Genomic DNA, 20427 nt, shown 5'->3' with positions numbered 1-20427 from the left:
TTCTGCTCTAAGCATATTTACTGGTCTTAGATCAACTTATAGTTCTTCTTTAGTAATAGAATCTGTTGGTTCTTCTAAACAAATTTGGTGCCGCTAGTACTCGCTTCTCTAGTAATGTTGCATCTTCTGAAATTTCTGTTTATCCTGATAATTTCAGGACATAGATCACTTTTTCTTCTATCATCAAATTTTAGACTGATGTCTCTAGTCTTTCTACTTTTGTAGATTGCTGCTTTTGCGTTTTCTGGTGGTTTCTTTGGACCATATAATTTTCATTCAATAGGAAAAGTTACTTCATTCCACGTAACTTTGTGAATTTATTGTGAATGGTTTTTCTGACTGGTGAGAAATCCAGTAGTAAGACCTGGGATATTTGATATCCTTTTCTTGGGTTCTACTGTGGTACTCATCAGTTTATAGTATATTCTGTATACTATTGCAAGTTCTTGCATATTTTCTTTCATGGTTATGCCATCTGTCTTGATTTTCAGTCTCAGACAGTGAGCAACATCTTTCAAGCTTGTTGAGAAATTGGGAAAGCATTTGAAATACGCTACTTGATTGCATAAAGATGCTTCAAGTGTTCCTAATAGACTAGCTTGAAAATTTGTTAGTCTATTGTCTTGTAAGACACATAGAACTGAACAGTTTATGTCTTCTCTAGCAAGGAGTTTTATGCCAACTTGGACTGATCCAACATCCATAAATTGATAATTTTCTGCTTTAGCTTTAGCAACTTCTTAAGGAATGATCATTAAGAGATTCATTTCTCCTGTTGTGGAAGGAGTTGTAAATTTCAATAATTTGAAATGATGGCAGTCCATCAATTCAAACTTTCCTCTTTTATAGATCTATTTGAAATCTAATTTTAGAATTGCTGAATTTTTCACCTCGTGTTCTATTTCATTGTATTCAAATTCTTCTGCATTCAGGAGTTGTACTCCTTTCTTTTTTCCAAAGATGTTCATCATCTTGACATCTCTTGCTACCAAGTGTTTTGGTTTTTCATATTTGATACTAGTTAGACTAGTAGAAGGTTTTACAAAAATCATATTTGGAGTAGGATTCTTCTAAGACTTTTCTAATAATCTGAATCCATTAGCTTTCTTGGATTACAAGAAGCTTCTTCTTGTCCTTTAGTAAGTTTTTCATAGAATCCAGCATTTCTTGCTGTTCACTGATTTTTCTGCCAACACTTGTTAGCTGTTATTCTTTCCTTTTAGGAAGTTCTTTGATATAATATAGTTTGTATTCCAATTTTTCTAATTGGGAGATTATATCTGGTACTTTTTCTAGATGATCTTGACATCTAGATAATTCTTTTATTAGATTCTGATGTTTCTCATCAGAAGATTTTAATAGAGAATTCAACTTTTCTAATATTAATTCAGACATTGTCCCCATCGGGGATTCCTTTTTGAGCTTTTTCAGCAAGCTCTGATACCAATGATTTGCGGATCTAACCGATACTCAAATAATCAACAGGTTTTTGTTTCTCTTTAAGAGTATATTTAATATCTTTAATATTTTTCTCGGCTTTATAAATTCTTTTTTGAACTATGAAGATAATATCTCAGTAATCGGGAGTTTATCTTTTAAGCCTTGATCTATAATCTTTTAACTTCCTTAACTTTTCTGTTTCATCTGCTGACTCTTTACTATTTTGCAAATAACAATTAAATCTTTTCTGGAAATGATGGAAATTATGAATAGTGAAAATTAACTGTTTACCTTCGAATATCGAGGACTTTTACCTGCAATATGTCAAATGAATAAACTCAGAAGTATGAGCCCACTATGCTTTGTCGGTTTTTTTTTTTTTTTTTAAGATGAAAAGATAACGAAAGGATAAAGGAAAAGTTAACTGCATAACACCAAAATAAAAAGATAGGAGCACACTTGGTATACTAATTTCTATACTAAATAAAGCCCAAGGTTGGTACATAACCTTGATGTTTTTCCTTATTTGATGTATTACACAGTAGAATTTGATATGTATGGTGTAAAAGGATTGTGATCGGTGTGAGGCGTGCTTTTCACCTATGCTTTTCCACCATATTGAGACCGTTTCAAGTTTCTAGTAGTCCTCCAAAGTCAAAAGCTGAACAACGAAACAACACGATACCCTCTCTTCTTTTCCAGGAAGCAATCGACTCCGCGTTCCCCCATCTCTCCAAAACTCACCGATCCCACCCGAAAATCCGAATCCGGCAAAATCAATCCCACCCGAATCCGATGGCATCCCCGCAATCGGAGCAACAGACGGCGACGTTCCTGAACAGCGTGCTCTCGCAGCGCGGCCCCTCCGCCCTCCCCTACGCCGAAGAACTCAAATGGCTCATCCGGCAGCACCTCGTCGCTCTCATCTCCTCCTACCCTTCCCTTGAGCCCAAAACGGCGACGTTCACCCACAACAACGGCCGCACCGTCAACCTCCTTCAGGTCGACGGCACCGTCCCGATGACCTACCAGGGCGTCACCTACAACATCCCCGTCGTCTTCTGGCTCATCGACTCCTACCCTCGCTCCGCTCCCTGCGTCTACGTCAACCCCACCCGCGACATGGTCATCAAGCGCCCTCATCCCTGTGTCGACCCCTCCGGCATAGTCTCCATCCCTTATCTCCAGGACTGGGTCTTCCCCAGCTCCAATCTCCTCGACCTCACTCGCCAGCTCAGCGACTACTTTGGCCGTGACCCGCCGCTCTACTCCTCACAGCGCCGGCCCAATCCGCCTCCGAATCCAAACCCTAACCCTAACCCTAGCCATCATCTGTCGCCGACTCTGTCGAATTCGAGTTATTCTTCTTCCGGAAGCTATGCTCGGCCGGTGATTCCGCCGACCAGGACGTACCCCCCGTCGCCGTACGGCAGCGGCGCGTCGTTCTCTCGGGTTCAGACCGATGATCCGACGGAGGTGTACAAGCGGAATGCCATCAATAAGCTTGTGGAGATGGTGCACGGGGACATGGCCGGGTTGAGGAAGATGAGGGAGGCCGAAATGGACGGCCTTTTCAATGCGCAGGTGGCGCTGCGGCAGCGATCGGAGCAGCTCGGGAAAGGCTTGAAGGAGATGCTGGACGAGAAGGAGGGTCTGGAGCAGCAATTGCAGATGGTTCTGATGAATTCTGATGTTCTGGAGGGATGGCTGAGAGAGAACGAGGGCAAGACCAAGGATGGCGGTGTGGATGTTGACGATGCTTTCCAGTGTGTGGATGCGCTTTCGAAGCAGATGTTGGAGTGTACAGCCTCTGATTTGGCTATAGAAGATGTTGTGTATTCGTTGGATAAGGCTGTGCAGGATGGGGCTATTCCATTTGATCAGTACTTGAGGACTGTCAGGTTGCTGTCAAGGGAGCAATTCTTTCACCGGGCTACAGCGGCCAAGGTCAGGGCCGTGCAGATGCAATCACAAGTTGCTAACATGGCCGCTAGGCTCTCACATTATGTTGCATCATAGGATAGTCATTGTTTCCGGTGTTGGTGTTGTTGGATGGGCTGGCTGCATATTTGTGCTGCAATAGAAATGGGGTATGTATAGATTCAGATTAGATTCTTGTGAAAATATGTCAATCTTTTCTTGTTCTTTTATGTTTATTTTATTTTTAATACTAGTCTGTACTTTCTCGTTTTCTCCATTGGGTAAAATGATGAGTTCTGTTCAATAATACTCTGTCAACGCTCAATTTTGTTCCGGATTTATATATCAATATCAGATTAGTCATTTTTCATCAATTTTTATATCACTCTAGTGTTTTCATCTTCCTGGCTTTCCCCGTATCAATAATGAAAGCATTTAGTTTCTGAAAACTTTGTTATTAGACATGGAATCAGTCCTTCCATGTGGATTATTATAACAAAAAGTGATAGTTAAGAGATGAATGTCAAATAGTTAAGAGATGAATTGTCGGTTTCTAATTCCTTAGAGCCTGCCTGAATACAACTATATCATGATTTGGAAGAACTTTTGTTTGTGGTCAATCCTTAAATATGACCAACTTTAGGTAATGTGTAGTGGTATTCCATCAGTTACTTATTAGCAGAATGGACCCTAGAGTTTATATTTGAATTGTTTCTGCAAAAGTCTTGATTGTCGATGGTTGTTTTAATTGCTGTTAGACCAGGTGCTTGAGTGTTGGACCCTAGGTAATGGTTAACTAGGTTTGGTATAGTGTGTAATGAGTCTGGCCTGAAAGTACATTAATGAGTTCTTTTATACACTTATGTTATCAACTTCTTTTCTCCTTTTTTCTTTTGTTTTATTTCGTTTGTTGTTTTTGTTTTTGGTGTTGTCCATAGTTTAACTATAATAGGAAGCTGATTTTTTTTTTGTTTGTATTCTGATATACAAATACCATTCTTGTTAAAGCCAATGAGATGAAAACTTCTGTCGAAGGAAATTTAATGAACCGAGTTTCTTCTTTCTAGTGGTTCTTTCTGTGCTACAATTGAAGGCCAAAAGTATGTATTTGTATTCTCCTGTCATAAATATTATACTCAATGAGGAGATTGGGTCTGCTCCTCTGTTGCTCGATGACTGAACTTGGAGTAATTGAATTCGGTAATGTTGTTCTGCTACTAAATGGTTTGGATGAGTAGATCCATGGACTAGTTGAAATTAGAAGTTAATTTGTCTGGAATTTGCTTCTTTTATCAATTCTTCCTCCTCTCATGATGGCATTATTAGGTGTTGGAAAATCCATGGACTAAATGATTTTCATACAACACAATTAGGTCCGTTTCTTCGCATTTACGAAAGCATTGAGATAGTTGTCAGGTTGAAATTAGTGAAACTTGTTCATTATAAGATGAGAGTTTTATGATATCGGCACTGAAAGATTGAGATCTCTCAATTATGGCAACAATGGGTGATAATGGTATCAGCCAGGAGGTTATGCAGTTACGGTTAGGTATAGGAATGGCCTTTCTTTGAGCTAGGATTGTGTTTTGTTATCCACAATACATATTCCTAATTCAATTAAAGATGGTGGAGATATTGTAGACTTGTCCTATAGTAAGTTGCTAAAGGTGTTGATGGAGGTAGTCAATTGAGTTGAGGTGCCAATGGGGCAAAATTGACCTTACTAATGAGAATGTGGATGAAATTCGGGCCAAGGCATTGGAGTATCTAGTTGTGTAAGATAAAGCATAGGCCATAGTGGCTTGGATGAGTATACATATTAACATACTGCTTTCATTGCTATTAATTGAATGATGTCAGTTGTTAGTCTTGGAGCTTCAGCTTCAGCACATTCTAGGTGGTGTAGAGGAGAAACTGATAAAAATTGTTCTTTCAAAGTTTGCAAGGTGACTGATGGTTTTTCTGGTGACTGCAGTTTGTGTATTTTCTCTCTGTATTGATGTACTTCTGTAAGCCATTTTCTATCTTTACACTATCAGGATTCCAACTCCTCTTTATTATTCTATTTGCAGTTTGAATGTTACCTACAAGTATGAATAACAGAACTGTGGAGATCTTGGAATAGAGGTTTATCCAGTTCCACACAGGAGTTAGGAAGTTATTTTTGCTTAGATGCAGCGTTGAAGTTACTGTTTAATCCTAGTTTTTTGGGCTGGGTAGAGTGTCGGATTGGAATTTCTTTCATCAAATGCCGTGTTTGGTCATTTACTTGAGCTCGTACTGATCAAAGTCATCCAGACCAATTTAAATTGCTCTTTACCAGTTTGAATAAGTTATCCAGGTCATAAGTTAGGACAAATTTATTCTATTGAGGCCCTGATAACTCTTTCACCGTCATCTTGACATTTTGCTCTCACCATGAATCCCTCACTTCAATCCCAACCTCTAGTCACCAACTTCCAGTGGCAACCAGTGGTCAGCTGCAGCCATCACCAGTGGCAGTGAGGTCATCTCATTTGCAGGTCATTTCTGGTTTACATTTCTAGACATCATATTCCTCTGTATTGTCTTGGTTTCTTTTGGTCATTCCTTGAAGCAAATAGAATCTCAGTTTGAATGAGTGATGGTTCTATTATTCACATCTTGTTTTTATTGATATTTATTTATTTCATGGAGTCTAATGAACATGGTGGTTCTGAGTTTGTTCTGTTGCCTAACCCGAACTTATTTAACCTTTTAAGTGGAAAGTTGTGGATAATTTTTCCTTTGAACTTTTAATTATTTATTTATTTTGGTCTTTAACCGTTGTTGGTCTATCAGCCGTATTGTTAGATTGCAGAGCAGCAGTGAATTCGTGTTGTTATCTTGAAGTTTGTTGTTTCTATTAGCATTCAGTTTTGTTAAGCTTGAATAAGGATGTGTTGTCCTGTATTGTACTTTCGCTTCTTCTCCTAAAAAATTTCAGTTCTTTTCTGAAAAAAGAAAAAAAATAATGTTGGTCTATCTGTTGGGAGTTAGTTCGTCTGTTCTTAAAGCTTTGAATCAGTAAATACTTCTCACAGAAGAAAGAAGAGAAGCATTTTACATCCCAATTTGGGCAATTATGAATTGCTCATGATGGTTGCCAGAAATTGCATGACTTTACATCACTTATCTAGTTATCTGACAATTTTTTTTTTGTTTCACTCTTTGTTTCATTAAACCAAGTTTTAAGTATTTGGTTTTGTTTGTTTTTCTGTTTTCTTTTGTCTGTCTGTTTTTTTTTTTCTTTCCTTTAAAGAATTTATGAGTTATGACTGTTAGTCTCCCATGTTAGTCATTTACGGACTCACGATCCAAACACCTTGGATTAGAATTTTGGCGTGGTACTGAATTTTGGAACAAGAGCAGATGAATTGGTAAATTTCAATGGTTTGTATTTATCACTTGTTTCAAGTTTATCTGGATTACAAAAATAAAAGATATTTTGATAATCTGTATATTCACTTCTGCAAGTCATTACAAATAAGAGGTGGCACAGTAGGGATTAATTACACGTATGATCAAAACATGTATGAGGCCTGCAAAATGCAGTTCTATGTGATTTGAATCCGTAGGATTTACCAATGCACGGTCTTAGATGATGTGTATGGTAAATCATCTCCACTAATTGCATAAGCAGTTGTATGTAATTTGAAGACCACTGATTCATTAATTCTTGCGTGCTGCTTTGCCTATCAATTGCAATTGTATATGGGGGAGGGAGTGCAGGCCATATATATGTTTCGAGCTAGAACTGTGAACAGTAATTAGCAGATAAGGTTCACGAGAGTAGGGGAATCAGATTAGTATATGTTACAATATGAAACCAAATTATAGATGAGATTTCCTGTTTAGTAGATAGGATAAGATGACAACGGTATGTGTCTGAAAATGATTGCACGTTTTCAAGATTACAATATTGTATCACGTTTGTATATAATCTTCTGTATGTTCAATCTTTTGTGTAAGTATTCCTGGAAAAAATAATCTATTAATGTGGTTTGAAGTGAACCTTAATATACTCTCAAGGTACATTAGTTTTTCTACCGGGTTTTATGGATTTGCTGCTAAGAACAGTTAATTTTATCTAAATAGAGTCCATGTAAAGCTGCAAATTGCCCTAATTGCCATTTTATTTAGCCTAATGGTGAAGTAGTCAGCTTTAATGTATATATTTCAATTTATTGAACTAAATGAATATGCAGGCATCTAACTGTGGAATGGTTAATTTAAATTCCTGATTCTGTGTGAAAATAGTGAGGCGTATTATTTTCTTCATCTTCATGATCAGGTTTTGGTTTTAGTTGTTAAGCGACTGTTACTTAATAGTTGTTCCAATTTTAGCTTCATTAGTGCAGAAAGATGGTTATATAGCATCCGGTTTGGACTGCAGTGTCATCATCCCTTTGTTTTCTAACTTGCTCAACCAGTTTTGGTACGTGTACGCTTACATTTGTGGTCTGTCTGTTATGTACTAAGCAACATTTGCTCGGATTTTAAAATTAGATTCCCGCTAAAAGCATTATGTGCCTCTCCATGTATGTCTCGTAACCGTATGTTTAAGGGGACATAGCAAAATAGAATGTTAGCCGGTGTTAGGAAATATAATGTTGGTTCATTGGAAACATTACCTAAAACAGACCCTAACATATTTGCATTGGAAACATTCGCTGTCAAATTTTTTTTGCTTGAACTTTCAATTCTGTTTTTACTGTTTTTCATCTCGGAAACAAAACTTTTATCTATTTTTCTCTCAAAGAAAACCTAAGAGCTCGAAAAACCCTAAGCACCGTCCTAGGGTTAAATACCATTTTTCTCAGCTAAATACTTTGTCAATCACTTCCAAACTGTCATCCAATCTTTATTATGGAATCCATTGATGTAGTCACTGCAAGATTTGTGGCTTCTATGGCGGCTGGAAAGCAAAAATTTAATTGACAGTAGACGGATTGTTTCTGGCAGCCTGAATGATTGTATAAAATAATTAAAATAAATATAGATCCTAGATCGATGTAGCACTAAGAGTTGAAGCTGGATGATCTCAATAAACAAAATTGGGTCTAAGAGTTGGAGATGCCCTAAATAGAAGGGCCCTATATAAATATATGTGTCTATATAGGTTACATATGTATACAAGGCCTTTCTAGTGAGGGATTCACTTTTTTTGCCATTTTAAGGGATAACTTATTAGACCTACTTTTCGATCACATATCTAAATCTCATCCGTTCAGTTTTTAGATGTATATGAGTAAAATACCTTTGCAAATTTTCAGCCAAATTAATAATCGTTAGGGCATTCATAACTACGATTTATAATAATAAACATGAACAGTTCATGTTGGAAAGATTTGGTTCGTCCATTGATTTAATCTAGTTCGATATGTTATCGACCATCAATTTGGCTGAAAATTTGCAGAAGTGATCTATACATTAGTACTTAAAAACTGAATGGTCGAGATGCCGAAATGCAATCGAAACGTGAGTCTAATAAGCTATCCCTCAAAATGGCCAAAAAAAGGGATCCCTCAGTGAAAGGGCCCTCATATATATGTGTATATGTATTTGCAAAAATAACTACACACATATACAGTGCTTCTCTGTTAAGGACATTTCCTTAATAGACTCACTTTTTGATCGCATATTCACATCTCAACCGTTTAATTTTTAGGTCCTAATGTATAGATCACTTCAGCGAATTTTCAATCAAATTGATGATTGTTAAGGTATCGAACTAGATTAAATCAATGGACGAACCGAATCTGTCTAACCTGAACCGTTCGCGTTCATAATTGTAGTTTTGAATGCCTTAATGATTATCAATTTGGCTGAAATTTGCGGAGATGATCTACTCATATATATTTTAAAAATGAACGGTTAAAATGTGGATATGCAGTCGAAAAATGAATCTATCAAGGAAATCAACATATTTTAGTATGTGCGGAGGTCTTTAGCAGAGAAGCACTGTGTGTGTGTTCATAACAGCGATTTGCAATTATAAACGTGAACAGTTTCGGTTGGACAAATTCAGTTTGTTCATTGATTTAATCTAGTTCGATATCTTAACGATTATCAATTTAACTGAAAATTTGCAGAAGTGATCTATACATTAGGACCTAAAAAATGAACGGTTGAGATGTGAATATGTGATTGAAAAGTGAATATATCAAGGAAATCCACATATTTTAATATATGTGGAGGTCCGTAGTAGAGAAGCACTATGTGTGTGTGTAAGGGCTCTTCTAGTGAAGAATCTATTTTTTTGGCCATTTTAAGGGATTACTCATTAGACCCACTTTTCAATCACATATCTACATCTCAACCGTTGAGTTTTTAGATATATATCAGTAGATCATCTTTGCAAATTTTCAGCCAAATTGATAATCATTAAGACATTTATAACTGCGATTTACAATTATGAAGACGAACGGTTCATGTTAGACAGATTCTGTTCATCCATTGATTTAATCTAGTTCGATACCTTAACGATTATCAATTTGGCTCAAAATTTGCAGAAATAACCTATACATTAAAACCTAAAAACTTAACAGTCGAGATGCCGAAATGTGATGTAAAAGTGGATCCCACAAGGGATCCCTTAAAATTACCAAAAATAGGGATCCCTTAGTAGAAGGGCCCTTTGGTCATTTTGGAGATCATTTAAACTAGGGCTACTATACTGAATATAAACCGATGTTTTAAGTTTGGTAACAAGCTTTTTGGTAATTGAAACTAATAAAATCAAAATATAAAATTACCAAACAGTTGGTTTGGTTTTTGAAAATCTGAACATAAAGTTCACAACAATTTATAAAATTGAGAAGAAAAAGAATTAATATTATGCATTCTAATTTATATTCTAAAAAAATAAGGGTGGTGTTATTGACACACCCTTTAATCTCTATTCACACACCTCCTCTACGTTTTAATTACTATAATTCAATTTCTTTTTATAAATTACCGTAACTACCCTTTTTGTTTTTGTTTTTTTGTTTTTCCTCTTTTCTGTTTGGCAAGTCAATCATGAATCAAACATAATTAAACAATAAATCAATTGCAACCAAACAGAAGAACAACAAAATAGAAAATGGAAAAAATGGATATCAATTGCAGCATGTACACTAGCCATATCAATTTTAACAAAATTGCAGTACTTAAAAATAGATCATATATTAAATGTAGATACATGTCTCCCAAAGATTAATTCTTTGCTCGGTTAAGCTATATATAGCTACACTCTACTATTTCATAAAGAGGACAATAAACTACAGTGTGTAAAAATGTATAAATTCCTAATGACTATGTCTAGCATATGTGTTCAAGAATAGCATAATTTTAACTTCTACCTAAGCACAACATCTCTAGAAAATTTATCAATGCAATGAAGGTTCACAAGGATAATAATGCTACTATGTTGCCATCAATTGGTACTAGTAACTAGGATTTCATAGTTGCATATGAGGACAAAAAAGTTACTATTGTATAGTGAATTGGTATTTACCTTTCCTCATAAACATACAAGGAATCAATAAGTACTTAAAGATTTCCAGATTGTCACAAAGGCTCATTGTTCTAGAAAAAGAGTTTTGAGAACAAACACAGAAGGAAGCGAGCAAATAAGGGTTTAGGATCTGATTGACTTTAGTTAGAGTCAGCATCGACTGCGGTGGGGACTCAGAAGGTGAAGAAGAGAAAGTTTACTTTAGTTAATAGGGGCAAAGTGTGCCTTAGACATGGTCAATGAGATCGAAGACTATAATTGCTCTTGTAAAAATAAGGGTTTGAAGACAGACACAGAAGGAGGCGGGAAAATAAGGGTTCTGCTTGACTGCCAAATAGAAAAGAGAAAAAAGAAAAAGAAACGTGGAGCATAGTTAGGGTAATTTGTAAAAAGAAATTAAATTAAATTAAAGTAATAGAAAAGTAGAGAGGATGTGTTAATAGAGAAAATGAGTGTGTTTATAACCACCCAAAAATAATTATTGTAATGTTGGTAATTAGTAGCTCTTTTGATACCGAAAACTTTGATTTTGAAGTTGATAATGTTATAACCAATTCAAACTGACCGAGTGGTAGCCCTAATTTGAACTTATATGGCCATAATATTGTAACAATGAGTATAACTTTACTTTATAATTTAGGTTATATGTGTGTGTGTATACACATATCATATAAAGAAAATTAAGTTAACTTCATTTTCGCCACAAATTCCTCAATATTCTTATCAGAGCTTCCACCCTCAGCCATTGCCTCTTTAGCCCATTCCTTCCAAACTAGTGCAGCTTTTCTAAACTCCATCCCTTTGTCTGTGTCCATGACTTGCCTAATACATGCACTTATTTCTTCTTTCGTCACAGAGCCCTCCTTCACCTTTACCCTAACTCCGACTTTCCACACATCCTTAACATATTTAGCAACAGTTGGATGATCGGCCCGGTGCGGCATTCCCACCATTGGTACTCCCAAGCTTAATGCTTCGAGAGCCGAATTCCATCCACAATGAGTAAGAAAGCATCCCACAGCCTTGTGAGCTAAAACTTGTAACTGTGTGCACCAAGTCACCACAAGACCCTTCTCCGCTATCCTATCTCCGAAATTTGTTGGGAGCTTTTCCTTTTCTGATTCTCGAACTACCCATAAGAAGTTGTGGTTGCTGTTATATAGACCCCATGCTAGTTCTTCAAATTGCTCTTTAGTGAGGTTGGCTAAACTTCCAAATGATGCATAAACGACTGAACCTGTTTCCTTGGAGTCTAACCACTCCGTGCACTCCACATTAGGCTCAAAAAGGTTAAGACCATAGTCTTTGTCATCCTCCAACTTTTTGTCCAAAAACATTGACGGAATTGTAGGTCCTATCGCCTTGATCGGTAAGTTTTGGTTTGCCATCCATTCCAGTACCTAGTGAAATTTCACAAACAATATTTAATGATATGCCATAATAACAAAGAGTTAGTAAGACATTTGCATTCATGTCTGGTTGTTTGATGAAACCAAATTTCTCAGCACATTTTGTGGCGGGGGTTGCTATTCTAGAGGACATAAAAAAAAAGGAGACGAAAGCACTCGAGCATTGCGAGGTGTTTGGTCTTAGTAAGATTTGATAATTTTAGGGCACACAATCAGTGGCAGAATAAGAAAGTTGTTCTTCGAAGGGCCGAATAAGTAGACAATTACGTGTGTGTGTACTTCCACTAATGGATCTCTCTTTTTGACTATTTTAAGAGATTGCTTATTTGACTTACTTTTTAATCACATATTAAAAATAATTAAGTAAAAATAATTAATTTCTATACCTGATATATATGAGAGTTAGGCGATAACTACATAAAAATATTCAATAAAACTAATTTAAGAAAATTTTAAATTAGATTGTTTTGAATGGGAATTCTCTAATATGTTAATGTATGACTTACATACAATTACTATTTTTAAGACTTAATTACTTAAATAATAACCTATTTTACTATAATGAGGACATTATTCACCTTAACAAGGACTTTTCTTAATTACCATATGAGTTCTTAAAATGGTGAATATTACACATTAAGACATATATAAAAAATGTTAACATATCATAACCTTATCCGTTTTGAATTTACTAATGTATTAAATAAAGGGGCAACTATAGAAATTAATTACAATTTTAAGTAATTATATTATTTTTATATGACAATATAAGGAAATTCCAAAGATTTTAGGGGGCGGGGGGCGGGCATGGTCATCTCCCGCCCTCATTACGTTCCGCCATTGACCGCAACAACTCAGTTTTATGCACGTAATACTTTAATGATGTATGAATATTTTCTATTCACTACCAGGTTTTAGGTACGTAATACTCTTTTCATGATCACCATGTATACAAGTATAACTAAGCCTATGTAGGAAATGTTTTCATGCATGTCTATTGAATATTAATGTGATATATGTACGTAATAAACATGATATCAAATTACCTCATTTTCCAATTTTTCGAAAGTGCTATGGAAGATCCATTTCACTTCATTCAAATTGGAGAATTGCTGCATGGCAATGTCAACGAAAATTGGGTCTGAATTAGGATCTGAGAAAAAAGATGGTAAATCTTCGAGCTGTAGTGGTGGTAGGCCAGGCAATTTTTTCGTCGGCTCTTCTAAGGGAAGCTTCAGTACTCCTTTGTGAAAGTGGTAACATATGGTTTTAACGGAAGCCGGAGTTGTATAAAATGGACCACCATCTATGCCTTGCTCTCGTGCTATGTTCAAAGCCCAAGGCATGCTGTAATGGTAAACCAGGAACTTGAGCAGGTATTTCTCATTTGCATCACTACTATTCTTGATCTTCTTGATAAGCTCGACTAGAGATTTCGTAGTTTCAGTTTGGACACGCTCGACAGATTGCTTCATAGTTTCCGACCCTTGCTGAACATGTTCCGAGCCATCTGAAACAAGTTCGATGTTCAGGTTGCGTCCGAAAGAGCCTGTTTTCATGGATTTGCTAGCAGAGGTGGTTGTGACTATTGTGACCTTTTGACCCTTGGAGGCTAGGCGCTTGGAGAATTGAACCATTGGGTTCATATGACCTTGAACTGGAAAAAAGAAAACAAGAATATGACTTTGATTACCTCCATTTTTTTCTGCCATTTTGATTATGCAATCGTTTATCTATTTCTCACAATATATAGGAAGCAACAGCAAAACAGTGAACTATTTGAAATGAGGCATGCATGTGTTATTAGGGATATGCCGGCTCTAAAATGTGAAGTTCTTATCTGTAGATTGATTTTAGCCAATTGTTATTATTAGAAAATGTTTGACTATTTCCGTTCTAACAATTTTGGTCATTTTTCTTGTATTCCTTATTTGCTCATGTGATTTTTGCCCATAAATCTTAGACCTCTAATACATCACAGATTTAGAACTTTCTTGTAGTCCAAATAATGGATTCCTAATCTAATGTACAGATACACTATCACATTAGATTTTTATTAGGTAGATACTTATTTTAATTCCGTGTTGTACGAGATTTGATATTACTTGATTTCCTTGTTACTCCAGGATAACTTTGTGATAAGTCCATATTTTATTCTAGGCAAGTGAACCAATTTACAATCCACACTCTAAGTTTTAATTTTTAGTATCTTAACATCACATGTTTACAATCCACACTACAAAATGACAAAACCTAAAATACTAAAAAAGGAAACATGGAGTGTGGATTAAAAAATGGGGAGTGTGAATTTCACTCCCCTTATTTTAACGTGGAATAAATCAATGGCTTTCCCAACACCAATTTTAATTAGTTCCAGGGATTTGATAACTTGTTAAGTGTAATTTGCGTTGTACTTATTGCTAAATATGAATGGGAGTTTTTCCATTTGTTTTCTTTTGAATGATCATGATACCTTTGGCTTGGTGTTGACGATACTTTGGTGAAGGATTAAGATGATAAAGTGTTTAGGGTCTTTCAAACTGAAGCAAATCAATGCCATCAGATTCAATCAAATTCAAAGAATAATTGCATACAAACCCAAAAAAAAGATCTAGTTTCCCTATCAGCACCGTTGGTATCATCACAACCAAAGTTTTGAAATGGAGATAGTCACCTGGTCAAGAAGATAGTTAGTAGCCATTCACATCTATGCCCGAAAAGAGATGGTTGCGCCTCTAAAGTAGGCGAGACGACACCAGTCACCCAGAAGAGAAAACACTAGAGAGGAGAGACATATCCAACAAAAATGAGTGGAAAAAAAGTCAAAAACTAGATCTAGTTCTTGTTTAGGTCTGAACTAGAGACAAAGAGAGATTGAAAGAAAGATGGTCTTTTGTCTATGTCCTTCGATCATCTCTTCAGTGATCCAATAGTTAGAAAAGATCACCAAAGCGGATAGAGAAAATTTCACAAATGGTCACTCAACTATGATTCATTCGACACTTCGGTCACTGAAGTTTCAAATATATCACTTTGGTCACTCAACTATTACATTGTCAATCATTTAAGTCAATTTGTTAAATTTTTTCATTAAAAAAAACTATAAAAAATACTCTTTGAGTGACTTAAGTGATTGACAATGTAATAATTGAGTGATCAAGTGGAATTCTCCCAAATTGATAAAAAGGTCTGTTGAGAGATTGAGACCCATGTGTGAGAAAAAAAGAATACGTAGAGTCACTAGAGTGAGTATAAAGAGACTTGTTTATTGTAAAGAATGGTAAAACGTGGGGTCCCTTCCCAACATTTCTACTTGATCTGTCCCAAATTATCAATAGGGACACACGTGTGACTTTAATTTCTAGAAGGGACAAATATGATTTTCCGAGCCTGTTGATCAATTATAATGACAAATATTTATCTGTGTCTCTAAATATCTGTCCCCTCAGGAATGGTAGTGCTCCCAACATATATACATGGCGATCAAATGATCTTACCTTACCACGAATATTTTCGCAAGACACCCCATGCAAAATTTTATTTCTATCACCCCATGCCACATGCATCCTGACATCAACCACATGCACCCTAATTTGTACTAGTGTGGTCCTTCGAGTAGCTGTCTTCTTTTTTTTTTTAATAAATTTCCTTGTTCATCGAGGTTTACCAAAAAAACATATTTGTACGAGTGTGGAATAGCAGTTGTGATATGTCCCGTTAGGGCATATTTGTAGTAGTGGAGCCACCTCGAGCAAGCTTCTATAAACTCAATACTGATGGGAGTGATGGGGCATTGAAATCTTAAAGCATGAGACGGGGATTAGGGCAGTGCTTTGAGAAGGAATGGGTGAGCTGATGGGTGCATTGGCAAAACCGACCAGTAGATCAAGGGGCTAACTTGGTGAATTCTAAGGTTTGGTGCTTGGCGCAGTGCGGCAGTTGGTGGAGGAGGTGCATTTTGCTACTACAATGTGTTAAGTGCTCTTAAGTTCATTTTTGTCCTGGATAATGCAATAGTATCGCACATGGTCTTTCCAAGCTGCCTCTTGAAGCGAGTTATTTACTTGTTCAGAGGTTGGGATAGATTAGATCAAGGACTTAAGGATTTTGATTTAAAATTTTTTTCTCATTTGTTTAATCAAAATTACTCATCTCATAATAAAAAAGAGAAAATTCTAGTATGCAGATCTACATACCATACAGATCAACCGTGTGCCTAATATGTGCTGTCATTATTTGTATAGGCTAGACAATCTGGAAAAATTTGACCAAGTAATAATCGGATAACTTGCTCTTACTATTATCTTTATTATTGCTATTTTAAATTTTACTTTTAACAAAAAAATTGACAGAATGTAGTGGACCTATACTCTTGAATTTGTTTATTTGACATATTGTAGTTATTGTTCAAATAAATCCAGAATATGTGTTTGGCCCAAATTCTAGGTTACTTGACCTAGTGATAATATGATTTTAATTATAGAGAGAATCTCAGTGAATATATTAGAGATATCCATTCATTGTATGATTACCTTTCCTTGTACGATTCAGATTCTATACATTGTAATCCTCTATATAAATAGGCCTCTATTATCAATGAGAACACACAACTTGAGTATTGTTTCTCTAAAACACGTTATCAGCACGAAGCTCTAATCCTGAAACAAATAGCCAAACCCTGATTCAAGAAGCAAAAACCTTAAATCCAAATATAAAACTTTGAATTCTGCCTCCACCACACAACTTGAAACCCTCGACCCCAGAAATCCAGAACCGGTTGGAAACCTACCGAACCGGCCACCAGAAGCTCCATACAACCCGCAACAAATATTCCACCGGTTCACCATCATCCGACCCTCCAATTTCCACCAAATTTTTTCATCAGAAGCCCCTCGATCTGATGATTTAGGAACCGGAAGAAATATGACAAAAACTGGCCAAAAACTTACTGAACCGGCTGACTGAAAGTCCGGCAGAAGAAAAAAAAAAAAAAGAGGAAGGAGATGCAGCAGCCCAGAGGCCCAAGCCGAGCCCAAGCCACGTCAGCAGTTGCCCCCACCGCCCAAGTCAGCACAGGGTCCCACACCCACGTCAGCAACCGGACCCACACTGCCATGTCAGCAACCGGACTCCACCGCCACGTCATCACCGGTCAACGTCGGTTGACCGGTCAACTTCCGGCTACTTTTCAGGTCAACTTTCAGGCAATTTTTCCGGTCAAATTTCCCGGCAACCTATTTCAAGGTTTTTTTTTACTAAAAGTTCCCGTTTTTGAAGTTTTTATTTATTTTCTCTTCTTTTCTCTCGGGGACTTGCAACCTCCCTTCTTCTACCCCCCTTTCTTCATCATAGGGGATACCAAATTAAGCCGAACTATGGGGGTTCGTGCTTACTCCAAGCTTGGAGCTTGTAGAGTCCTCCAAACTTAAAGTTTGTTGAGATAAAACGATCGACCGCAAACATCATTGTTTCGATCTAATCCAACCCCTCTTGGAATATAATTTCTTGGAAGCGACTACGCTCAGAAATTTTATTTGTTTTCATGGTAGCCTTTTTCGCTCTGAAACTAACCATAATTTCTTGTTCTCTTTCAGGATGAGTAACATGAACAAATTGGACTTTGCTCCATTGGGAACAACTGGCTCTATGAATATCACAGGTAGGTTCGTGATGTCCGCCAGCATCTCAAAGCCGATGGAATCCTAGGTACGATTCTCGAGCCTAGCCAGGACGTGCTAACTATTGAGGAAGCTCAAGCTTTGAAAGCAAATAGAGCAGCCTTAGAGGCAAATAAGGCGAAAGCCATCATCCTAATGACTCGTCATATGGATGATTTGCTCCAATACGAGTGTATGAATGAAGAAGACCCTAAAAGGCTATGGGTCTCACTGGAAGAAAGATTTGGCAACGTCTGTGACTCCCTGCTTCCTGACCTAGCAGTGAGATGGCATAGCCTCCACTTCTGTGATTTCAAGTCAGTTCTTGCCTACAGCTCGAAAGCACTTTACATTAAATCCTTAATGGAATTCTATGGTAAAGAGATCACAGATGCGATGTTGATTGAAAAGAATCTCTCTACCTTCCCCGTCTCTGCATTGATGGTTGCTAAGAACTATCAAATTGATGTTACTGCAGGACGAATCACAAGGTTTCATGAGCTTATTGGAGCTATGAATGTAGCTGAAAAGCATGACAACATCCTTGTGAAGAACTATAATTCGAGAACCATGGAAACAGAGCATATTCCAGAATCCAATTATAGTCGCGCCTCTAAGAGAGGGCGCTAAGAGCGAAACCCTAATCTTAGGGATACTTCTGGACGTTCTGGTCCTTATAATCGCTCTACTTGGGAAGGTAACCGCCAAAATAGGCTAACACGGAACCGAAGAGGTAAACGTGGAAAGAGAGAGGGAGGCAACGCCTTTGGCCATGTTGGTGGCGCCACCAACACTAAGAGCCATCTAAATGATGCTTTCAAAGCGCCTCAATTAATGAAGTATGAGCAAAGAGATGTATGTTCCCAATGTGGAGTATCTGGTCATTGGGCACATATTTGTAGAGCTCGTGAAGAAATTGCCACCGCCTACAAAGCATATTGTGAAGCAAGAGAAGCTCACTATGTGGAACAAGAAGATCATGAAGATGATCTAGAGTGAAGGGTTGAAGACTACAAATCTGGTTGGGATCAATAGATCGCCAATTCTGTTTAAGTCTTTAGTTTTCCAAGAGATGTAGTAGGCAATTACCATATATTTCTGTAGTAAATGCCAATGGTTTAGTCTTTCTTCAAAGTAGACTCACCCAAAGTAAGTGTGATGTCTAGGAAGGTTTTGAGATTAGTGGTACTTAAGCAAGCCTTGCTCCACCTACATCTCTCTACTCACCTGGTCACATTTATTTTGGAATTACCGAAATAAGTTAGACGACTACCATTGTTTTGCATTAGCTAGCATTTTGGATTAGATTTTCTTTGGTCAAAGAGACAATGATGTAACTCCGTTGGCTTATGAATAAAATTTCGAGTTCTTTTCATTATGACTACATTTTGATTTTGAGCATATTACTTTGTGACTATGATGGCTGGGCCATCGAAATTAATTCAAGGACATGGAATAGCCCAGGTTTCACTTGCCAAATGGCACCTTGATTACTGTCACAGAAACTCTCTACGCTCTTAGAGCAAATCGTACCCTATGAATAACCAACAGATTCCATGCGAAAACTCATGTAGAGAACGGAAATGAGTTCCTTTGCAATACCTCTAATGATTGCGAACAAAGGCGCATCTTAGAGAAGTTTATGTGTCTTTCTAGTGGACCCTATGTCACTATTCGAGCTATTAATCCAATAAAAGTTATGAGAGAAGATCTCTTGGATTTAGACATATATTGGCTTTGTCACGACAAGATAGATCATCCTAGACATGATATGATGATCCGTCTACAAAAGACTTCACACAGACATCCATTCTCTCGAGCGAAATGACATGAATCAAAGGTTGATTCTTGGACTAAGTGTGACCGCCGCCGTCTACCACTAGCCTAGGGCTGCCACAGTCCCTATCCATGACACCATGGATGGCATCCATCATGGTAATGGCGCCCCAGGTGATGCTGCAATCACCAACTTGCTTCAAATAGAGTTTCAGACACGCATGCCTAACCAAAATCCTCATTGGTTGCTTCTAAAGCCTCTTGCTCTTTTTACAAAGCCTGTTTCTTAGGGATATTAGGACTGACACCGTCCTATGCAAAAGATATGAAAATACTTATTCTTTTCTTACATAGAATCCATGGGGATTCTGTGGACTAATTCAACCAACTTGTGGACGTTTAAATATCTCATGATGATTGGTTGACACGCAAACACGCTGGTCACGTGTTTTGCCATTGTCCACTTGTAATGCTACTTATGCTACACTCCTAGCAAATATCATATGACAATGGGCTCACTCCCCGGATCATCCTATTCCGTCAATTGGACTTGACGATGCTAGAGAGTTTACATCGAAGACTTTCGATGGATATTGCAATGGGACTGATGTTGGATATCATATTCTCATGAACACACCCAAATGGTCACGCGAAAATGACTATGATGGTAGTCAGGACATTGATAATGCGCACCAATCTCCTTATA

At 37.2% G+C, this 20427-nt stretch overlaps 2 protein-coding genes across 2 annotated transcripts; one reads left to right on the top strand and one right to left on the bottom strand.

The window, feature by feature from the left end:
* The first annotated feature begins 2050 nt into the window (after positions 1-2050).
* LOC112197713 (protein ELC-like) lies at positions 2051-3734 on the top strand. The gene has a single exon (XM_024338512.2). It carries the CDS (start codon positions 2236-2238, stop codon positions 3457-3459), a length of 1224 nt encoding a protein of 407 aa, XP_024194280.1. The 5' UTR covers positions 2051-2235; the 3' UTR covers positions 3460-3734.
* A 7672-nt stretch (positions 3735-11406) lies between these two features.
* On the bottom strand, positions 11407-14060 carry LOC112199141 (mogroside IE synthase). The gene is made up of 2 exons (XM_024340192.2): positions 13335-14060; positions 11407-12279 (listed from the first exon to the last, which is right to left on the bottom strand). Exons 1-2 carry the CDS (start codon positions 13998-14000, stop codon positions 11560-11562), a joined length of 1386 nt encoding a protein of 461 aa, XP_024195960.1. The 5' UTR covers positions 14001-14060; the 3' UTR covers positions 11407-11559.
* Between the last annotated feature and the right edge of the window lie 6367 nt (positions 14061-20427).

Source organism: Rosa chinensis, chromosome 4 (genome assembly GCF_002994745.2).
Source record: "Rosa chinensis cultivar Old Blush chromosome 4, RchiOBHm-V2, whole genome shotgun sequence".
NCBI classification, from domain to species: Eukaryota; Viridiplantae; Streptophyta; class Magnoliopsida; order Rosales; family Rosaceae; genus Rosa; species Rosa chinensis.
This window is presented reverse-complemented; position numbering and strand designations above follow the sequence as displayed.